The sequence below is a fragment of the Trichomycterus rosablanca genome, chromosome 6 (genome assembly GCF_030014385.1).
Source record: "Trichomycterus rosablanca isolate fTriRos1 chromosome 6, fTriRos1.hap1, whole genome shotgun sequence".
In the NCBI taxonomy this organism is placed as follows: Eukaryota; Metazoa; Chordata; class Actinopteri; order Siluriformes; family Trichomycteridae; genus Trichomycterus; species Trichomycterus rosablanca.
The window spans coordinates 123,856-143,662 of NC_085993.1; the positions used below are offsets into that span (position 1 = coordinate 123,856).

The 19,807-nt window shown below is 42.3% G+C and overlaps 1 protein-coding gene across 2 annotated transcripts in view; it reads right to left on the reverse strand.

Moving 5' to 3' along the window:
• myh11a (myosin, heavy chain 11a, smooth muscle) overlaps positions 1-16,699 on the reverse strand; it is a 44,052-nt gene extending 27,353 nt beyond the window's left edge. The window contains exons 1-6 of one of the 2 annotated variants that reach the window (XM_062997184.1): positions 16,625-16,699; positions 6,812-7,171; positions 5,183-5,339; positions 3,158-3,185; positions 1,864-1,963; positions 1,320-1,346 (exon numbers count right to left, since the gene is read on the reverse strand). In XM_062997184.1, coding sequence (XP_062853254.1) covers positions 1,320-1,346; positions 1,864-1,963; positions 3,158-3,185; positions 5,183-5,339; positions 6,812-7,150 — 651 coding nt within the window. In that variant the 5' untranslated portion in view covers positions 7,151-7,171; positions 16,625-16,699. The remainder of the gene's footprint in view (positions 1-1,319; positions 1,347-1,863; positions 1,964-3,157; positions 3,186-5,182; positions 5,340-6,811; positions 7,172-16,624) is intronic. The other variant, XM_062997186.1, reaches the window with a different exon arrangement.
• Between the last annotated feature and the right edge of the window lie 3,108 nt (positions 16,700-19,807).

Genomic DNA, 19,807 nt, shown 5'->3' on the forward strand with positions numbered 1-19,807 from the left:
CACACACACACACACACACACACACACACACTGAATACACGACATGTTGGTGTGTTTAGCTTCACTACAGTTGCAGGTTTTGTACCAGGTGATAAGTTCCTGTAACAGAAAGTGCTGAACGACCGGTGGGTGATTAAGACGTGATCTAGGAAATCATCTAATCAAAAGAACTCCACTCTCATGCTCACACACACGGTGCCACACTGTTTCGGTGCCAGTTTAAACCTGGCAGAGAAAAAGTCTGAATCATCTCAGATGGGGGAAAAACCTCATAAACAGGATTCATTCCTCTGTAGAAACATTAATATAAAGAATCTGCTGTGTTTGTTTTTCCCTCCATGTAAGATTGTGATCAGGCGTCACTCTGTGTGAGTCGAACCCACTGACCGTATATTTATGGTGAACAGCACAGATCGTAAAAGCAGACGTGTGGATGATGGAACATGACTGTGGGGGTTTGAAGTCATTATGTGTGACTGAGCGGCACTGCTGATCTACACTGCTCATCGATTCCCCTCCACCTCATCCTGCACTAATACAGACTACACTCTTCTGAGAAGCTTCCATTGGATTTTGGAACGTGAATGCAGGGATTCACCTCCAAAGCTGTTAGATAGGATTAAGTTTAGGACTTTATTCATGTACATTTGTTCAAGCTCACTTCAATGCAAAAACAGGAAGTGGTATTCCCCAAACGGTTAGCCCATGCTGATCTCAGCTGTAGCCTTTAGTTTGCTTCATCATCAAACCCAGATTCATCATCAGGACTCTTAGTAAAATGTGATTTATTACTCCAGAGTCTAGTGGAGCTGTGCTTTACACCAATTGGGATTATGTACTGTGATCCTGGTCTTATGTATTTGTGGGTGATGTAACAAGTGTCTATGGCTTCACGGCCGAGCTGTTGTTGCTCCAAGACGTGAGCAGAGAGCTCTATCAGAAAGCACATGGTAAACTGACTCCATCCAATCACAGTGCCACAACCCATTCTCCAGCCAATGAGGATCCACGGCTCTGTAAGTGTTTAATCATGATCCATCTAACAGTTAGACGAGTGTCTACATACTTTTGTCCTTGTAGATGATCTTAATTTTATCGTGATGTTTTGGGCACTAAAGCTGCACTGCAGCCACTAGAGGGCGAGAGAGACATTACAGCTTCACTATGGAGTTACTGTTGTGTTGTTCACCATGTATATACAGCCAGTGGTCAGGGCATGCAGGTCTCGGACCACACACACACACACACACACACACACACACACACACACAACCCTGCAAACACAAACATAGAGGAACTGCAGCATTCCTGTTACTCACGAAGGCCAACTGCTGTCCTGCATGTTGCTATTGGGGGAGACGGTGGTTAGAGAAAATAAAACTAAACTTAATAAATCAAACACTGACTGATCACCATCAATAAAAGCTCCATTGTTCCAGTTAGCATAACATCATCAGCTTATACTAAACTTTATTTATGATAATATACGTTAGAACCGCTTAACTGAATCTAATAATAATCTTGATTTATCCACGTTCACACAAAAAATCTTACTAAAAAAAATAATGATTATAATAAAGGTTATTATTATTGGCTGATCTGTGATTTGCTGGTTTGTTGTAGATGAAGATGGACGTGATGCTCCACATGTGATCAGTAATGAAGCTGTACATCAAATATAAACATTAAATGATTTACACGCACCGTGGTGATCTAATCATGATCTGTAACGAGAGTGTGTGTGAGTACGTGTGTGTGTGTGTGTAATGTGTGTATAGATGTGAGTGTGTGTGAGTGTGTGTGTAGGTGTGTGTATGTGTGTATAGGTGTGAGTGTGTGTGAGTGTGTGTGTGTGATACGTACAGTGCTCATATCTTTTTTGCCTTTGTGTGATGAAGCCACCACGGCCAGATACTGAATCACCTTCTTAGTGTTCTCGGTTTTACCAGCGCCGGATTCACCCCTGCACACACACACACACACACACACACACACACACACACACACACACACACACACACACACACACACACACAAGGGTTAGCACTGTGTGGGAGACATATCAAAATGTATGTAGTATTGACAGTGTTTACGATAAAATAAGATTCCTTTATTGATTGATTTGGGTGTTACAGCAGCTCCAGTACAATGTCAGTAGAGTAAACACAGTAAATAGAGTAGAGTAGAATAAAATAAAAATAACATTTTAGACAATTTAAAAAATATTGACTCTGCAGTGGTAAGACTTGACCTTCTAATCACTGAGCGACCTGCACTTTTTGTGAATTTGTGCCTGTTCAGTCCAAAAAATCTTTAAAAGGGGGCAGAAACGCACCAAAACCTCCTTACTGCAAAAACAGAGTCAGGTTGTGTCTTAACACCATAAATATTAGGCTTCATCAACACATATCACCACACACACCACATCAGTGTAAAAAATTCACAGTATTATGTACAGTAGATGGCAAGAGCTCTGAATTATTTACAGTCTTGCTTTAGGATCTATCAAATGTTCTTTTGAACAGTCTGTCGATTTTCTGATGAAGTTTGGAACACAGTGGTGAGCCGTAATCCATCATTGCTTGTACAGATCAGATGAAACTTCAACATTCTATTAACTTTTTACTCATTTCACTTATTTTGCCTCCATATGACTTTTCTGGAGACGGGGTTTCCATTATTACAGAGCCACACACACACACACACACACACACACACACACACACACACACACACACACACAGACGATGTGAATTTAGTAGGGGGTGCAGGGAGCACGTTTCCTGTTGGACTAAATTCCCTCTGCAGGGAAACATTAATGTACAAACTTCCTGCCCTCAATCATAAAGCACGACTGGATGAACAGAAGAGAGGAAATGACACACTAATTATCATCAATCATCAGTAACGATCAGATAAAATATCTAATCCATTATCAGCTGATTAATACAGTTTTAGTTTCAGTTAAATCTTTCTGCATTTATTTCTTCCTCTGCTCTGTCCCAGTTTTGGATATATCCAAACAGTCGCTGCTGCAGCTGTGCTATATATTTCCATCTTCTGAAGCAGTACAGCCCAGGTTCAGCTTTAGAAACCAAGATTAACTTTATTCATTCGTGTGTGTGTGTGTGTGTGTGTGTGTGTGATGACCACTCACGTGCAGAGAATAGACTGGTCCTCACGGTCTGCAGGAAACAAACAAAGGAGAAACAGATTATTAAACCTTAGCGACATAGCCGAGTCCCAAACACCAGTTCAATAAAAGTGCTGATTCATGTGCAGCAGTGAGGAGATCATAATAAGAGGGATCAGATATTCCACATCAGCACCATGTAGAGGAAGCAGGTGTTGTACTGAAATCAGAGGCAGTTTAATACAGCATGTTTCTGTTCTGCTGAATTCTGCAGCTCTGCGGTCTGATGCTGTTTTGCTCCTGTTAGGAGAGTGGACTTGGATTGTGATTGTAATCAGACTGTATTGGATAATAATGAAACTCTGTACGTATGTAGATGATGAGGGGATTTGAGCTCATGTCCTCGTGTATTCAGTGTGAGATTTCAGCTGCGTCTCTGTTATCAGATGATCAGATTTAGTTGTAATGAAGTGAAGCTTCTGATTTTCTGATTTCAGATCTACGTTCTGATCAGGAGGTTTCTGTTCCACATCACTGATACCTTCACCATCATCAAACCTCTTAAATTACGTTTCATCAATCAATAACAATGATTTCTTTTAGATTTGAATATAAAGAGTGTAATGAACTGAGCACACAACATAAAACTGTGTGTGTGTGTGTGTGTGTGTGTGTGTGTGTGTGTGTGTGTGTGTGTGTGTGTTTTCTGCTGACGTTCACACACATCACACGCTGTGGTTAGTGTATTTTGCATAGCATGCACTGTTAGCATACACACTCCACACATCAGCACAATGTGTGTTATAACACACACACACTCTTAATTGAAGACAGTGGTGGCTCAGTGGTTCAGGTACTGAACTAGTGATCAGTTAGTTACCTCAATTTGGCCCCTGATTAAGGCCCTTAATCATTAATTGCTTGCATTGTATAAGTTTACATTTACATTGTCAGCACTTAGCAGACGCCTTTTATCCAAAGAGACTTACATAACAGTGACAAGTGTACAGTCTGAGCAATTGAGGGTTAAGGGCCTCGCGCGAGGGCCCAACAGTGGCAACCTGGCAGTGGTGGGGCTTGAACCAGCAACCTTCTGATTACTAGTACCTTAACCACTAGGCTACAGCTTGTCTCTAAGTTCCACCTGTACGTCGTTTTGGATAAAAGCTTCTGCTAAATGGCATAAATTAGCCATAGCTGCTGTGTAGTGTTTATGTGTGTGTATAGTGTACAGTGTGTGTGTGTGTGTGTGTGTGTGTGTGTGTGTGTGTGTGTGTGTATTATGAATCTACTCATCCCTGCAGTAGAATGAGACACTAATCCCACACACTCCTCTGCTGATTAGTAGCTGAGTGAGGATCTTCAGCCTAGGCATAGCCTAGTGGTTAAGGCACAGGATTAGTAATCCAAAGGTTGCTGGTTCAAGCCCCACCACTGCTAGGTTGCTGATGTTGGGCCCTTGAGCAAGGCCCTTAACCCTCAGTTGCTCAGACTGTACAAGTCGCTTTGGGTAAAGTCGCTTTCTGCTAAATGCTGACAATGTAAAAATGTAAATGTGTGTGTGTGCGTGTGTGTGTGTGATTGAAAACCTTTGATGTAATTACACTAATTAAAGAAACATAATGAATAAACATTAAACTGAAGCCGGAGGTATGACGGTATGACTCTTCGATCTGGAGGTTGAATGTTTCTGTTCAGCGTCTTTCTGTTCAGCTCACTGTTGTACATCGGTGCTACCTTCACTACGTTTCACAGATTATTACTGAATGAAGCATGAAGGTGTGTTGATGTGAAGCACAGTGACGTGTTCATACTGCAGTGGGTCACCGTCAGCTTATCGCTTATCTCTCCTAACAGGAGCAAAACAGCATCAGAGCGCAGAGCTGCAGAATTCAGCAGAACAGAAACATGCTGTATTAAACTGCCTCTGCTTTCAGTACAACACCTGCTTCCTCTACATGGTGCTGATGTGGAATATCTGAACCCTCTTATTATGATCTCCTCACCCCTCTGTGTGTGTGAGCGTGTGTGTGTGTGTGTGTGTGTTACCCTGCATCATGTTCCTGTAGGCGTTGTCGGTGATGGAGTAGATGTGAGGAGGAACCTCGTGCCTCTTTTTGCCCTTGTACATGTCGATGATCTTCTCTGAGTAGATGGGCAACATCTTGTACGGATTCACCACCACGCAGAAGAGCCCTGAGTATGTCTACACACACACACAATTTTATTTTATATATATATTTATATTTATATTATATATTTATATATATTTTTTCTACTTTATTTCTGCATTTTCTCCCAGTTTACCGTGGTCCTCCACTGCTGGGGGATCCCTGATTTCACCCACGCATTCTGCACAGGCGCCCCTATCTGCTAATCAGAGAGCATGAAACGTGTCTGCTGCAGCACTGCCAATTACGCCCGCTAGATGGCGCCCAGCCGACCAGTGGCAACGCCGAGTTTCAAACTGAGGAGTTCAGAATCTCGGAGATGGTGTGCTAGCGGAATATTGATTTGTTAAAATATTTATTTACAAATGCTGTTAGAAACACAGTGAGGGTTATGCCTGGTTAATGCTACACGATTGTTGCCCTGATTTTCGGCGGCTGGTCGGCGCTAGATTTGCCGGCTCGGGAACAACTCAGCGTTCGCTCAGCGATCGAAACTCGGCTCTCAATCACTAAGTGTGAACTACTCAACAACTCCATCCGACCGGCTCGCCGAGCGCTCGGCGACCAGATCGAGATTTCTAGCATGTCAGATATCTGATCTGAGTTGCACGACTGGCAGTGAGTGCTGTGTCGAACAGCCAATGAGAACGCAGGATACGGTGTGAGGGGAAACGCAGGGGAGGAGTGTAAACAGGTGGTACAGGGGTGTAATATAGTTTATATCAGAATACATCAGCACACACACGTTTTACAGTATTTCTGACCTGATCGCTCTCTACAAAACACCCACGCTGCATTGCAAACAATATTTATTAACCTCCAACTTACTATAGAACAATCCATACTGCTCGTGTTGCCAAATCCACTCCATTTACGCTGCACATTTTTGGACGTGGTATCATTAAACCCCTCATCACTTCGTGACGGAACGTAGTTTGGGAGACCGGAGAAGCTCACCTGCGATCCCAGTTGGTGATAGATGGTGTCGTGTGTGACCCCCCATCACCGATCAGTCGTGTAGTGTGAAATACACACTGACTGAAAGACTCCCGATTACAAGAGAGCCAGTCGTGTAGTGAGAACTGTACAGCGACCCGGCCACTCAGAAAGTCGTGTAGTGAGAACTTGGCATTACACAGCACATGATCAGAAATGCTCATCAGTGCAGCCCCAGCATTAGGGTGCATTTACATGATAAGTGGTAAACCCTGATCAGCGTGTGAATCTGATCTGAATCTGCATCAGTGTGGAATAAGCGTCAGATCCAGGGTTACAGCTCCACATGTATCTGTGTTTATCTGGATTCTCCTCCCTGTTTCACTTTTAAACTTGTGTTACAGCTCCAGCTTCTGAGAAATGGTGAGAATCAGAATCAGCTTCTCCCAGAGTCTAAAACGCTTCTGGTTGAAAATAAAGCTTAACGTGGTTTAATGTAGTAAAAGAAGGAGACAGGAGCACTAAACTTCTCTTCATTATTACTGCTCATAATGAAGTTGTTGTGACTCACGTAGATGAGTCCGGAGAAGTATCTCTCGCGCAGGTTGTGCAGGACCGACGCCTCGTTCAGACAGGTGAGCTCGGCCATGTCCTCCACCTTGCTGAATTTGGGCGGGTTCATCTTCTGGATGTCGTCCTTGTTGACGGTCATCTTCTTGCCGTTGTCGACCAGCTCCACCAGCACCTCGTCTCCCTTCTCCTCCTTAATGCTGGCAGCCTCGAAGCCGTGCTTCTCCGTCGGGACCCATACCAGCTTCTTGGCGGCCCAGTCGGCCTGCGCCACCGGGCTGTTGAAGTAATCTTTATCGGCGAACAGGAACTTCTCGTCCTCGTTCATGCTTTTACTCATGGTGGTGTTAGGGTGGGGCCGCTGCGGGGACAAATCACACAAACTCATTATTTATGATAATATCAAATCAGCAATAATCACACAACACAAACAGCACTGATTATAATTCATTCTATTTCATTATTTAGAGGAACCCAAACACACACACACACAGGTAATAGAGACTGAGGGGGTGTAAAGGTCACCTCATGGAAGGAGAACAATTTAGGACTGAAGCACCAGCACACTGAAGAAGCATCTCAGCTCTACATTCACCTGATTCCTCTTGGTTTTTTTAAGGTGCATCAGGTAAAATTCGGACTCTAGTGGTTCAGCAGAGCACACCCACAATCCAAACCATTAAAACAAGCCACATAATCAGTTTAATCCTCATGATCCTGGAGCAAACAGATTCCTCTGACCGGCCGAGCTTCTTCTGCTGCTCCAGGGTCCAGTTCTGATGCCTGTATGCTCACTGTAGGTGCTTTTAATATTGGAGTTAGCATGGGCACTCTGTAGGGATGTAACGATGCACCACAATCGATTCACATGTGTAACGATTCAAATCGGTTTACATGTATAATGAACCGATATTTACTTCAAACAGCAGAGGGCGCTGGCGCTATTCACCTCGCCTGGTTGACGTCACTACGGGTTGCCAGGTTCTGAATTTTCCAGCCAAATGTATTTAAGTGAGGATACTTTCTTTATCTGTATTATTCATTTATTTATTTAATGTGGGATTTATTTTATTTCAGTTTCTTTTACACACAAAGGGAAATGTGCAGCATTGTTTTTGCATAGTTCGTACCTACATCAGAAATAAAAGGGCATTCATTATTTAGATAAATAAAAGATAAGCACAAATACAGGATTTTATTTTATTTTATTAAAAGAAATAATAAAAGGAAACTTTGTCATAATTTGTCTTCAATTTCATTTTGTTTAAAAAAATCGGAACCCAGTATCGTGAATCACATCGCATCGTGTGTAGAGTGTATCGTTACATCCCTAGTACTCTGACTGGCACACAAGAGTTCAACCCAGTCATATGGTCATAACAATCTGGTCCTTATCAAAGTTCCTCAGGTCTTTACGCTGATCAGATCAGCTGCATTCAACACAGCAGCAGCCCAACATCTACTAGATCTTTCACCCTCAGTTTATGGTGTACAGATTCAATTTCCCCCCAAAATGAAGATCCTCATGTACCAAAACGTATTTAATCAGTGTAGGAATCATCATTCAGTCCAGCAATGATCCAGAATCAGAATCAACTGCTCACATTTGATCCCTTTAAAACCAAACACATGATGAGATATTTTATAACTTACAGGAGAAAACAAGGTTTATTATAATCTGATGATTTTAGAAGAATAATCAGGTAGTGGTGGGTGATACCATCACAGTGCATGTCATGTAATATCACAGTAAGGGTTTATCATTTAATACCTTTGTATGAAAGTGGTAGTAAAAGTAAAAGCTGCTTGTATTTATTCTCTTCATCTCAGATTACTTTAGAAGTAAATCAAAATAAAATTAAACATTCTGCACCGTCCAGTTCAAATGCACTTCAGCAGATCCTTGATCAATCCTTTAAACTACACAGAAAACCTTTTCCTTTACTTTCTATCATCAGATGACAATGCGTCACATCATCCAAGCTCGTCCATTTTTGGTTCCTACTAGAGATACTCAAGAGACGTCAAGCCTCGCAAAGAACAACCGCAGTTTTCCTGTCATGTCGACTGTACAGTCAGTGATGGACTACACAAGGATAAAAATTTACAGACGAGTGAACGCATGAGTCCAGTCAGAAAAAAGGGTAACACATGATGATGATAAAGCTCGTGTAGATGGAGACGTTCTGACGTTTGGAGATGAGAAAATGTCCACATAGTTTGTGTGAGATGATGGGCGGATTATTATTGACCTTGTCGCTGCACCACAATCATGCGTGTCCTCTTCATTATGATTTAATATCACATCTCTTAGTAAAGGACATAAATAATTAAAGTGTTTTGATGTCAGTTGCTGCATGTCAGAATTAATAGCTCATCAGTTTATCACATTACTGTAAATAATTACAGGATGTGACATCAGAAACAAAGAGTTCGAGTCTAGTGCAGTGACAAGGCCCTTAAATAATAAGACAGTGGGTCCTGGCTCTGCCATGCAGCCATTGTTGGGCTCTTGAGAAAGGCCCTTATTTACTTATTTATTATTTAATAATATCGTAATATTTTGGTCACTACTGACCAGTAAGTAACTAAACCTGCACTGATTTGATCCTACAGACACTGGAGCATCTGGATTTATACACTACACATGGACACAACATCTGGATTTAAACGCTCCAGTTAACTCCACTCTGATAGCCATCGCTCCCACTATGAGAAAGTCCCAGCTAAGCACTGTATATACAGCGTAGCGCTAGCTTTAGCCGACACCATCCCGTGGGAATGACGATTCTACTTATACCCAGCGCTGCGGCTGTTAGCTCACGATAAATTTCCCACAATTCCCTGAGGAGCCCAAGTTTAGATCAGCAGCTGGGAAAGAAGATGGATGTCGAGAGCCGAGCGGCGGCGGCGACACGGACGCGCCGCAGGAGCCGATCAGATCGATCAGGTCACGCATGCAGGTCTGACTGGATTCCTGCAGCCGTGCACATGCAGCCGCGCAATCGCCTGCTGTCATGCCCTTATAAGGTCGATGTGGTGCAGGAGTACAGAGACGAGCGAATGAACGTCCAAACACTTTCCTTATAGGGGAGAGAAATTTCTCCTACAGCACACATCGTTTATCCAGCAACGATAACAGCACAGGAACACTGACCAGCCGGACCAGGAGGAGGAGGAGGAGGAGGAGGAGGATCACCATCAGTACAAATACTGCACCCACACAGCCAGAATCATCACACACACACACACACACACACACACACAGAATCATCATCACACACACACACACACACACCCACACAGCCAGAATCATCACACACACACACACACACCATCCTCTTTATGAGTATAACCCAGAGCGGATCAAACTAATAATCAATAATATTAATTATTAATATAATAAACAGATCAGGACACACCGAGACTCCCAACACCACACAGGATTGTGGGAAATTCCTCTGCAGGAATGTGTGCTGTTTAATGCACAGAAGAATCAGATAAACTCGGGAAATCAGACCCACTCACTCAGAGTCAGTCAGTAATCAGATTTCTCTTCAACGCGAGCTGTGGTGAAGCTGATCACGTATCAGCACGGTGAAACATCACAAAATGAACCAAACATGAAATAAACGCTGGCTAAGAGACCTCAGAATGTCTGGGATCATCAGAGGGGGGAACTAAAGCTGGAACTCTGAGCTGGAACTACAGCGACATGGTCCAGGAGATGTGAGGAACATCAGGAGAACCTGAAGCTCGGATAAAACGTTTCTGATGTTACAGAAATTAAATTTCCACACAGCCGATCAGAAAGATGCAGAAAGATTTTCTCGAGAACAAACAAACAGCGTTTAAGAGATAATTAAAGGCCGGGACTTCCTGTTTCTGCCATCATATCCACTTCCCCTGAGATTGGAAGAGTTTAGCTCTGGACAGGAGTTTAATCCACGCTCATGTTTACTCACTGGGACAGTAGGAGCTTAGTGGGTGGAGCTTTGGGCTATTAACTGCCATGCAGCCACTGTAGTGAAAGCCACTACGGTCCGTTTTTGGTTTCTAGATAATCATTCCTACTAGAGATGGATGAGAAACTCACTGTCACAGGGTCAAGCCTCACAAAAAATGACCGCAGTTTTCTTCTCAAGTTGGGTGTACAGTCAGTGATGGACTACACAGGGGTGAGATTTACAGACGAGTGATTTCCCTCCAAGATTTTTATTAGGATTTTTAGTGGGAACACGTCTGATTCATGGTCAGACTGTTTTTCTAGAAGCTCTGTAGATACCAGCCAGTCAAATACGCTGAACCTCTGTGGCACTTGCATGGCAATGGCAACCAAACACCCACAGGCAAGATGGCACTTCCGGTGGTCAGCGATTCAGGCAACAAGATTTGAAAAATCATGTCCGGTCTGATCCTAGGGTTAACATTTACATTTACATTAACATTTAGCAGAAGCTTTTTATCCAAAGCAACTTCAGGATTAAGGGCCTTTCTCAAGGACCCAACAGTAACAACCTGGCAATGTTAGGGCTTGAACCAGCGACATTCTGATTACTAGTCCAGTACCTTCACCACTTGGCTACAACTTGGCTACGCATCATGATAATAAAGCTCATCTAGATGGAGACGTTTTGACGTTTGGAGATGAGAAATCGTCCACATCGTTTTATCTCATCTCATCTGGCTCGGTGGGTAGCACTGTCGCCTCACAGCAAGAAGGTTCTGGGTTCGATCCCCAGGTGAAGCGGTCCAGGTCCTTTCTGTGTGGAGTTTGCATGTTCCCCCTGTGTCTATGTGGGTTTCCTCCGGGTGCTCCGGTTTCCTCCTACAAGAGACACTAAATAGTTCATGACTGTGTTTGATATTCAACCTGAACTGATGAATCGTGTGTAAGCAGTAACGACCCGTCCTGTCATGATGGAACCAAAGTGTAAAACATCACGTTATAATCATAATAAATAAATAAATAAATCCTCTATCATCTTAAATGTTTTATGGTTATATGGGGCCCTGAAATAGAATTTAAGAGATTCGCTAGATCCTTTATGTTTGGACTTATAACACTCCATGATCAATCATGATGCTCCCATCACCATACTTCACTGTGGGTTTGGTGTTCTTGGGGTACACATAAAGCACTTCTTTCACCAAACACGAGTAGCTGAATTATTACCAAAATGTCTATTTTTTGTTTAAACTTTGCTCTGGATTGAGTTTAGCAGACTGTTATCTGTGTAACTGTTGTTCCTGCTGCTTTTTGCTTGCACAGTGAATCTAAAGTGTTTTTATTTGTGGTCGTGTGTATTTGGAGCGCTGTGTGAATCTCACACCATGATTCTGCATTTCCTTCACATGGAGATGAACTGAATCAGACCTGAACAGGAGACCTGAGATGTTTCACAGCAGAAATGTAAAGATGAATATATAATATAAACTATAATAATAAATCTTTAGTGTAAATCATCATCGATCTGTTGCTAACTATGATGGAAGTGTTTAAATAAATTACATCCTGAGCTGAAAAGTCGTGTATCATTAATAAACGTCTCTTACTCTCCTGATTCTGATGACGTGTCCGTCTCACCATCAGTGTGAAATGAATCAGCACAGCAATAATCCACCGTCTAACATTTAAACTAAACTTACCAAATACCTCCAACAATTAACCTGTACTGGTTATGTTTAAACTAGATCCACAACACTGAGCACTTTTATTAGCTAACTTTAATTTTATTATTGTTTAACAACTAGGTGATAATATAAATAAACTTTGGTGCTAAATCCTACTAGTTTACTAGTACGCCTATTATTAAAGAACAGCAGGAGGAGATGAAAGCTGCTAATATGTTTTCAATGACAGTGAAGATGTTGAGATGTTCAGACGCACCTTAGGAACTTCCGGGGGGTTTAAAATACTAGACGATAGCACCTGAGTGGTGCAGCGGTCTAATGCGCAAGTCCATCCCTGTGGGGATGTTTGTGTTTTAGATGTGCCTGAAGGGAGGGAAACGTGGACGGGTATCATTATGAGTGGTGGAGGAGTACTGAGAGTGTAGTGTGTACCTCCGTACATGTTGAAGCTCTGTGTAAAGAAGCGAGCGGCGGCTTCTCACGTGTCATAATCAGCCTGAGCGAACCTGCAGCCCTCAGTGTGGAGGTTTATTATTTAATAACTGCACAGGCGAACAGCAGGCGTGACTTTAAAATGACATCATTAATCCCCTAATTAATCCCCCTGGCAGGAATTGGTCCATGCATGATGATGAAGATGATAGTGATGATGATAGTGATGGACATCCTCCCCGTATAGAGCCCAGAATCCATCCAGAGGTTCATTGGTGTAAAAGTCTAAATCTAAACACACTTCTGCACAGATAACCCATCACACAACATCAGGGTCACGATGGGTCCGGTTCCACCCGGAAACACTGAGCTCATAGCTGACAGAGGACCGATTCATCTCTGGACTTCAGCCAGTCCAGACTAACTGATTAAACTGATGCTTTATGTTTTTATCAAACATTTTTACCACTGAGTGTCTGTCCAGATTAAACTCTCGGTACAAACTGCTCTCACATCCAAACAGAAGTGAGTCTGAGTTCTGGTTGTCTGTGTTTGAATTCTGCGTTGCTTATTTGTATTAAAACTCGACCGATCTGTGATTTATTAAAGAACGTCCATAAAGTAAAGTAGTTTTTTATAAATGACCTGAGTGAGTGTAGAAAGACCCTGAGCTCAGTCTGATGTGAGTGCAGGATTGTCACTGCGCTGAAACGCTGTCAGAGAGAAGTGAAGTGATGTGTTATTGGTGTAAACTTCCTCCTTCCTCTTCAGTTCTGCTTCACATAATCCTCCTGAACGATCGAGGTCAAAGCGAGCGAGCGAGCTCTCCTGTGGGTGTGTGTGTGTGTGGGGGGGGTGTCGGTATTTAACACTTTTCACATTCTTGTTTTATATATAATCTTTATAAGAGAGTTTTCCTGTAAATCACAGTCTGTCACCACTCAAGCGCTCGGTGCATCCGCTTTATTCTCTACTCTTTTACTCTGTAACTTTGCTTCGTGTGTGTGTGTGTATCAGTGTGTGAGTGTGTGAGTGCGTGTGTGTGTGTGTGTGTGCGTGTGTGTGTGTGCGTGTGTGTGTTTACCACATCGCTCAACAGAAAAGCAGCGTTTGGTGACCATATTAGGAGAACAGGAAACTCTCTGGTTAGTTAGACTCGATCATTTCATCTGTCGCACTGTGAGGAGTGTTTCCTCCAACGTTCTCCTCAACACGCTCACCAGAACTGCACCGACACCCATAATTCATCTGCTCCAGCTGAGAAACCTGCATGTTTCAGCACCTTCAGCAGGTTCTTATCAATAAAACATTAAAACTGGGGCTGGTTTGTACTGAAGAGCCACAGTGGCTGCAGGTTTTCATACTAATTACTCAGGAGCTTCGCCTGATTCCACTGATCAGCAGTTAAAACCACCAGGATCACCAAACCCAGCAGGTGGAATCAGGAGGAGCTTCAGTCTGGTTTGAGCTGCAGTCCTGGGAGCACCAGGGTTCTCAAACCTTTTTAAAACCTCCTGCTTAGACCCACTGGGACTTAAACTTAAGCACATTCACACACTCATACACAGAAAACACAAGAGAACATTCTGCCATCATACATCAGTACACAAGAGTATGATCCACACACACACACACACACACACACACACACACACACACACAGTTTCCAACAGTGAGAGATCAAAGTGGAACTAGATGGGATGGAATGATCTGGCTGAAGCAGGAATGTACTTCTGGCAGTGAGAATGTAAAACGTTTAGGATCACAGTGAAACTGTACATGTCAGAAATACTGACTGTAGTTAGGCGTAACCCCTGGAGATATTGTACCTGTAACTGTAAGGTGGGTCTCAATTATTTCATCCAATGGAATATTGCCAATTAATCATCTATTAATTACTTTATTAAGTATATAAAGTACAAACTGTCTGATGCTCTTCACTCTGTTGGCTTGGAAAATTAGATTTTTGTATTCTCATGCTTCATTTTAAACCTACTACATACTGGATCAATAATTCGGCCTCAGTGAATCATTTTAATCATGAATTATTACAGTTTGCTCTGTAAGAGACACGCCCGCAACAAATGAAGACGCTCCTGTTGAGTTCAGTGAATGTTGTGTTCACAAAATCAGGAATAAATAAGTAGGAAATAATTACACAAACGTTATGATCTTACACTGATGTGCATCACCTGCAAAGTGTAAAATATTAAATATTAAATTATGATTCAGGTCTGATCTGATCCTTTGGGATTCATACCTCACACATGATTAAACCGTGACGTCACAACCTACTGAGATACCGACTGCACTGACCTGCCCCTCACAACTGCACTGGACGCTTGTGGAGAGGAACTGAAGCTCGACTAAACTCGTGTTACTAAATCTTCTTTTGTACAAGTTGCTTGCAGTAGCGTATTCCTGCCAGAGAGGGCTCCAAATACCCAAACCCCAAAATATACAAACTACTGCTTTAATGTTTGACATGGTTCCTTATTAAGACTGAAACCACCAAAGTCCTAGAACTCCAGTCTAATACACCAGTATTCCGGTCTGATATACCAGAACTCCAGTCTAAAATATCAGTACTCTAGTCTAAAACCCCAGTACTCCAGTCTAATACACCAGAACTCCAGTCTAAAACCTCAGTCTGATACCCCAGTACTCCAGTCCAATAACCAAGTACTCCAGTCTAAATCCCCAGTCTGATACCCCAGTACTCCAGTCTAATACACCAGAACTCCAGTCTAAAACCTCAGTCTGATACCCCAGTACTCCAGTCCAATAACCAAGTACTCCAGTCTAAATCCCCAGTCTGATACCCCAGTACTCCAGTCTAATACACCAGAACTCCAGTCTAAAACCCCAGTACTCCAGTCTAATAACCAAGTACTCCAGTCTAATATACCAGTACTGTAGTTTAATACACCAGTACCACAGTCTAATTCACCAACACTCCAGTCTGATACAGCAGTACTACAGTATAATACCTCAGTACTCCAGTCTAATACCCAAGTACTCCAGTACTCCAGTCTAAAACATCTGCTCATTACTGTGATGTCCATCAATGCACTACTCTAACTCACTTCTTTCTGTTTTAATCCCCTCTCATTATTTTGACAGAGTTAAATCAGTTACTGTGGGGATCTGTGTCAGCTCTGTACCTGATGAAGTTCAGAACTTTGATACAGAAATAAAACCTCCTTAATTACTGCTACTGTATGAATGACTGTATAACAGCAATTTACATTTAATCTGTGAGTAAAATAAAGTGGCAGATGCACAGTCATTTATTTTTATTGCAAACCACGGAGTGCTTTAAACCCAGAATAAAACATTTAATCTTGCTTTTACTAAGAGACACTGAGCAGCTTCTTTACACAGGATGCTGCAGGCGTCACTTACACTCTCGCACCTCTGCACACGGAACACACTCGTACAGAATCATAGTACAGTACTACTCTCTCATTAATCATCTACAGAAGCTTACTCACAGATAAAATACCACAGATCATCCATCTTATCAATATCCAGACCACCTGCACACACCTGGGAACCGTTCCTCTGTACACGACTGCACCACTGATCTCACTTCCACCTTTTACTCTGAATGAAGTTCAGCATGGATCCACATTACACAGCTCACACACACAGATCAACGTTCAGTGTGTTCAGTGAGTTCCTCACACTCTGACAGGAAGTGCAACCCGGGTGGAAAGTGAGTAAACAGATTTAAAATGGTACTTACAGGTACTAATGAAGCTGCTCAGCAGGACAGGCGAGGATTCGGAGAGTTGTAATTCGGAGACTCTGGGTGAGAACCTCCAGCAGAGAACTGTCCAAATTACAGCACAAAAGCATCAGCACTTCATATAAACCAGCACAGGGGCGGGGCTGTGGGGAGACGGGCGGGGTTAGACAGGGACTCGACTTTATTATGCATGATGTGGGAGTGACAGAGTACACAAAGCAAGAAATGGATTGGCTACAGTCAGTAATTGTATTAGTTTATATACAAGTTCATCTGTGTAGAAGGTGCAGCTTATAAAATAATTACTGAATGCCAGATAAGAGTTCCTAATACATTAATAGAAATAGATATAAAATAAATGTAAATAAAAATGCTTTGCTGATGATCCAATGAAGTTTTTAGACTCTATTTCTTAAACCTTTTATGTTTATGAATTATTTCTGTGATGTGAATTATGTGAATACTGTTAATTTAGCCAAATTTCTAAGCAGTAAAAGTATTTAAACATTAATTTTTACTCCAGGTGAGGATGAAAGAGCATGAAGAGCGCTGGTGTATGTTCTTATTCATGCTGTTATAACCAGTACAGCTCAAACCGTGATTGTTTATGTCAATAAAACAGTGTTTATTATTACTGTCTACATATTTCTGCTCAGTGTTCTTCCTTTCCCAACATGGCCAACTCCTGTTGCTCGCTGTATCTATAGAATAATCCCATACAGAGAGCTGGAGAATCCCAGAACACACACTGCACACCCACAGCCTTTTTGGGAATGCATTTAACACACACACACACACACACACACACACAGCACATTCCCATCAGTCCAATGAAACTTCCTATAAAAGGACAACCTCCTTTAGTGTGTAATAAATCACAAGGGGTCTGCTCACCAGTTTTTTAAACGCACTCGGAAAGAACACACACTTTATACACACACACACACACACAGAGGTAAATGACTGTGTTACTGTACTCCGGTGTGATTTTTATGTGTCTGTCATTTACTGGATTATGTCTGTTATTTAATACCCTCAGGACGACCCTGACCAGTCCATCACACACTCACAGAAACGAGAGAATCTGAGGAAACACTTACAAACACGCTGAGCTCCTCACATAGCAGAAACAATGACTGAATCCAGGTCATTCTGACCCTGCTGCACATCCCATACCACCCTGCTCAAACTAGTACTGGTGGCCTAGTGGGTAAAGCTGTGGGTTACTAACTGGAGGTTGTTGGTTTGAATCTCAATTCTGCTATGTAGTCACTGTTGGGCCCTTAAGCAAGGCCCTTGCTGGTTCCCCTGCCCTCTGACCCAAACTTACAAACAATCTGGGATACACAGAATAAGAATTTAATTGTACTGAACACGTGTGGACGTATATCATAACATAAAAGACATTCCATCTGCCCTCGATTATCCTTCCTAATAAACTAAAGAAGTGATGGAACGAGAGAGTACATTTACATCTTCAGCATTTAGCAATTAAGGGGCCCAACAGTGGTAACTTGGTGCTTAAATCAGCAATTTTCTGATTACTACTCAAGTACTTTAACTGCTGAGCTATCACTGCCTTAGTAAACTAATAATAATAATAATACTTAATTATGTAATTATGTAAATGTAAATAAAGGTACATTTATATCACAGTATTATTAGAATAAACCCCTAAATTCTAAGAATAATCTATAAATTCTATATCATTATATAAGTTTAGCTGTAATCAGATGGTTTATCGTGCTGATGTGACATTATTCTAATGTCGGCACGGTAGCACTGTCGCCTCACAGCGAGAAGGTCCTGAGTTCGATCCCCAGGCAGGGCGGTCCGGGTCCTTTCTGTGTGGAGTTTGCATGTTCTCCCCGTGTCTGTGTGGGTTTCCTCCCACAGTACAGAGGCGTGTAAGTGAGGTGAACTGGAGACACTAAATAGTTCATGACTGTGTTTGATATTAAACCTGAACTGATGAATCTTGTGTGAGCAGTAACGACCCGTCCTGTCATGATGGAACCAGAGTGTAAAACATGAGGAATATAATCCTAATAAACAAACAAACATTATTCTAGTGTAGAGCATCAGCCATACAAGATCTGAACAGGAACTACACAAACCCAACAACAATTCATGCTAAATAAACAGCGGTTAGTTAGTTCCTAGTTTAATCAGTAATATGTGATATTTTGCAGATGGACGAGGTGGAAGCTCCTGTTTACCTGGAGAACCCCTGAAATCTGATATGAGCTCATATGGTTTTGTAGAACATTAACATTTCATTTCAGACAATTTCAGAACTTTAGGATGCAGTAGTAACCACACACACACACACACACACACACACTACTGAGGTGCTCATGTTCAGCATGATTGTTGTGATGGTGGCACTATAGAGTAGCGTCAAACTTTGAGGTCCATATCTCCTACCCCTACCCTAGCCCTACAAAAAATCTTCAAGAACCATGTACGCCCAGTTAGATCTTCAGCTACATGGGGTTTTTTTTTTACCCCACTTACACAAATCTGGTATCAAATGAACCCTGAAAAATTAAGCTTTAAAAATGTGGTTATCAGATGCCAGTCAGAAACGTGGGTGAAGCAGCGCCAAGCATAAATCCTTCATGTAGTGCTCTAACTCAGAAAGCATCACACTGGTGAACTACAGAGGCACACAGCACAATGGGGGGTCAATGGCTAAAGCAAAAATATAATGTACCTGCAGTCCTAGGTGGCGCTATAACATGCAAGATAATGTTACACAAAGACATTTAGAAAATTGACATGAAATGTGCTGTAGTGCTTCTGTGTCCTATCCTCCTACAGGAACGGTCCACACTCGGCTCATTGTGCTGGACCCTCAAAATCGTCACCTGTGGCTAGATTAATAATTATGTTTGTAATTATTTAAACATTATAAATGCAAGAGTAATCCCCTAAAGTCCCTAATCTCATTCTGGAACCCTGAAAATGCTGGAGCCTGTTCTCCCCGCACACAGAGGAAAAAGCTCCGACTCTGCTCTGTATCAAGAGAGGACGGGACCTGCAGATCCTACAGAGCAATGAGCAGTTCCATATAAGGTCTGCATGGTCTGGAATCTGCACTGTACTCTGTGTGTGTGTGTGTGTGTGTGTGTGTGTGTGTGTGTATTAAATGAAGCTGAGCGTGACTAAATATGGAGC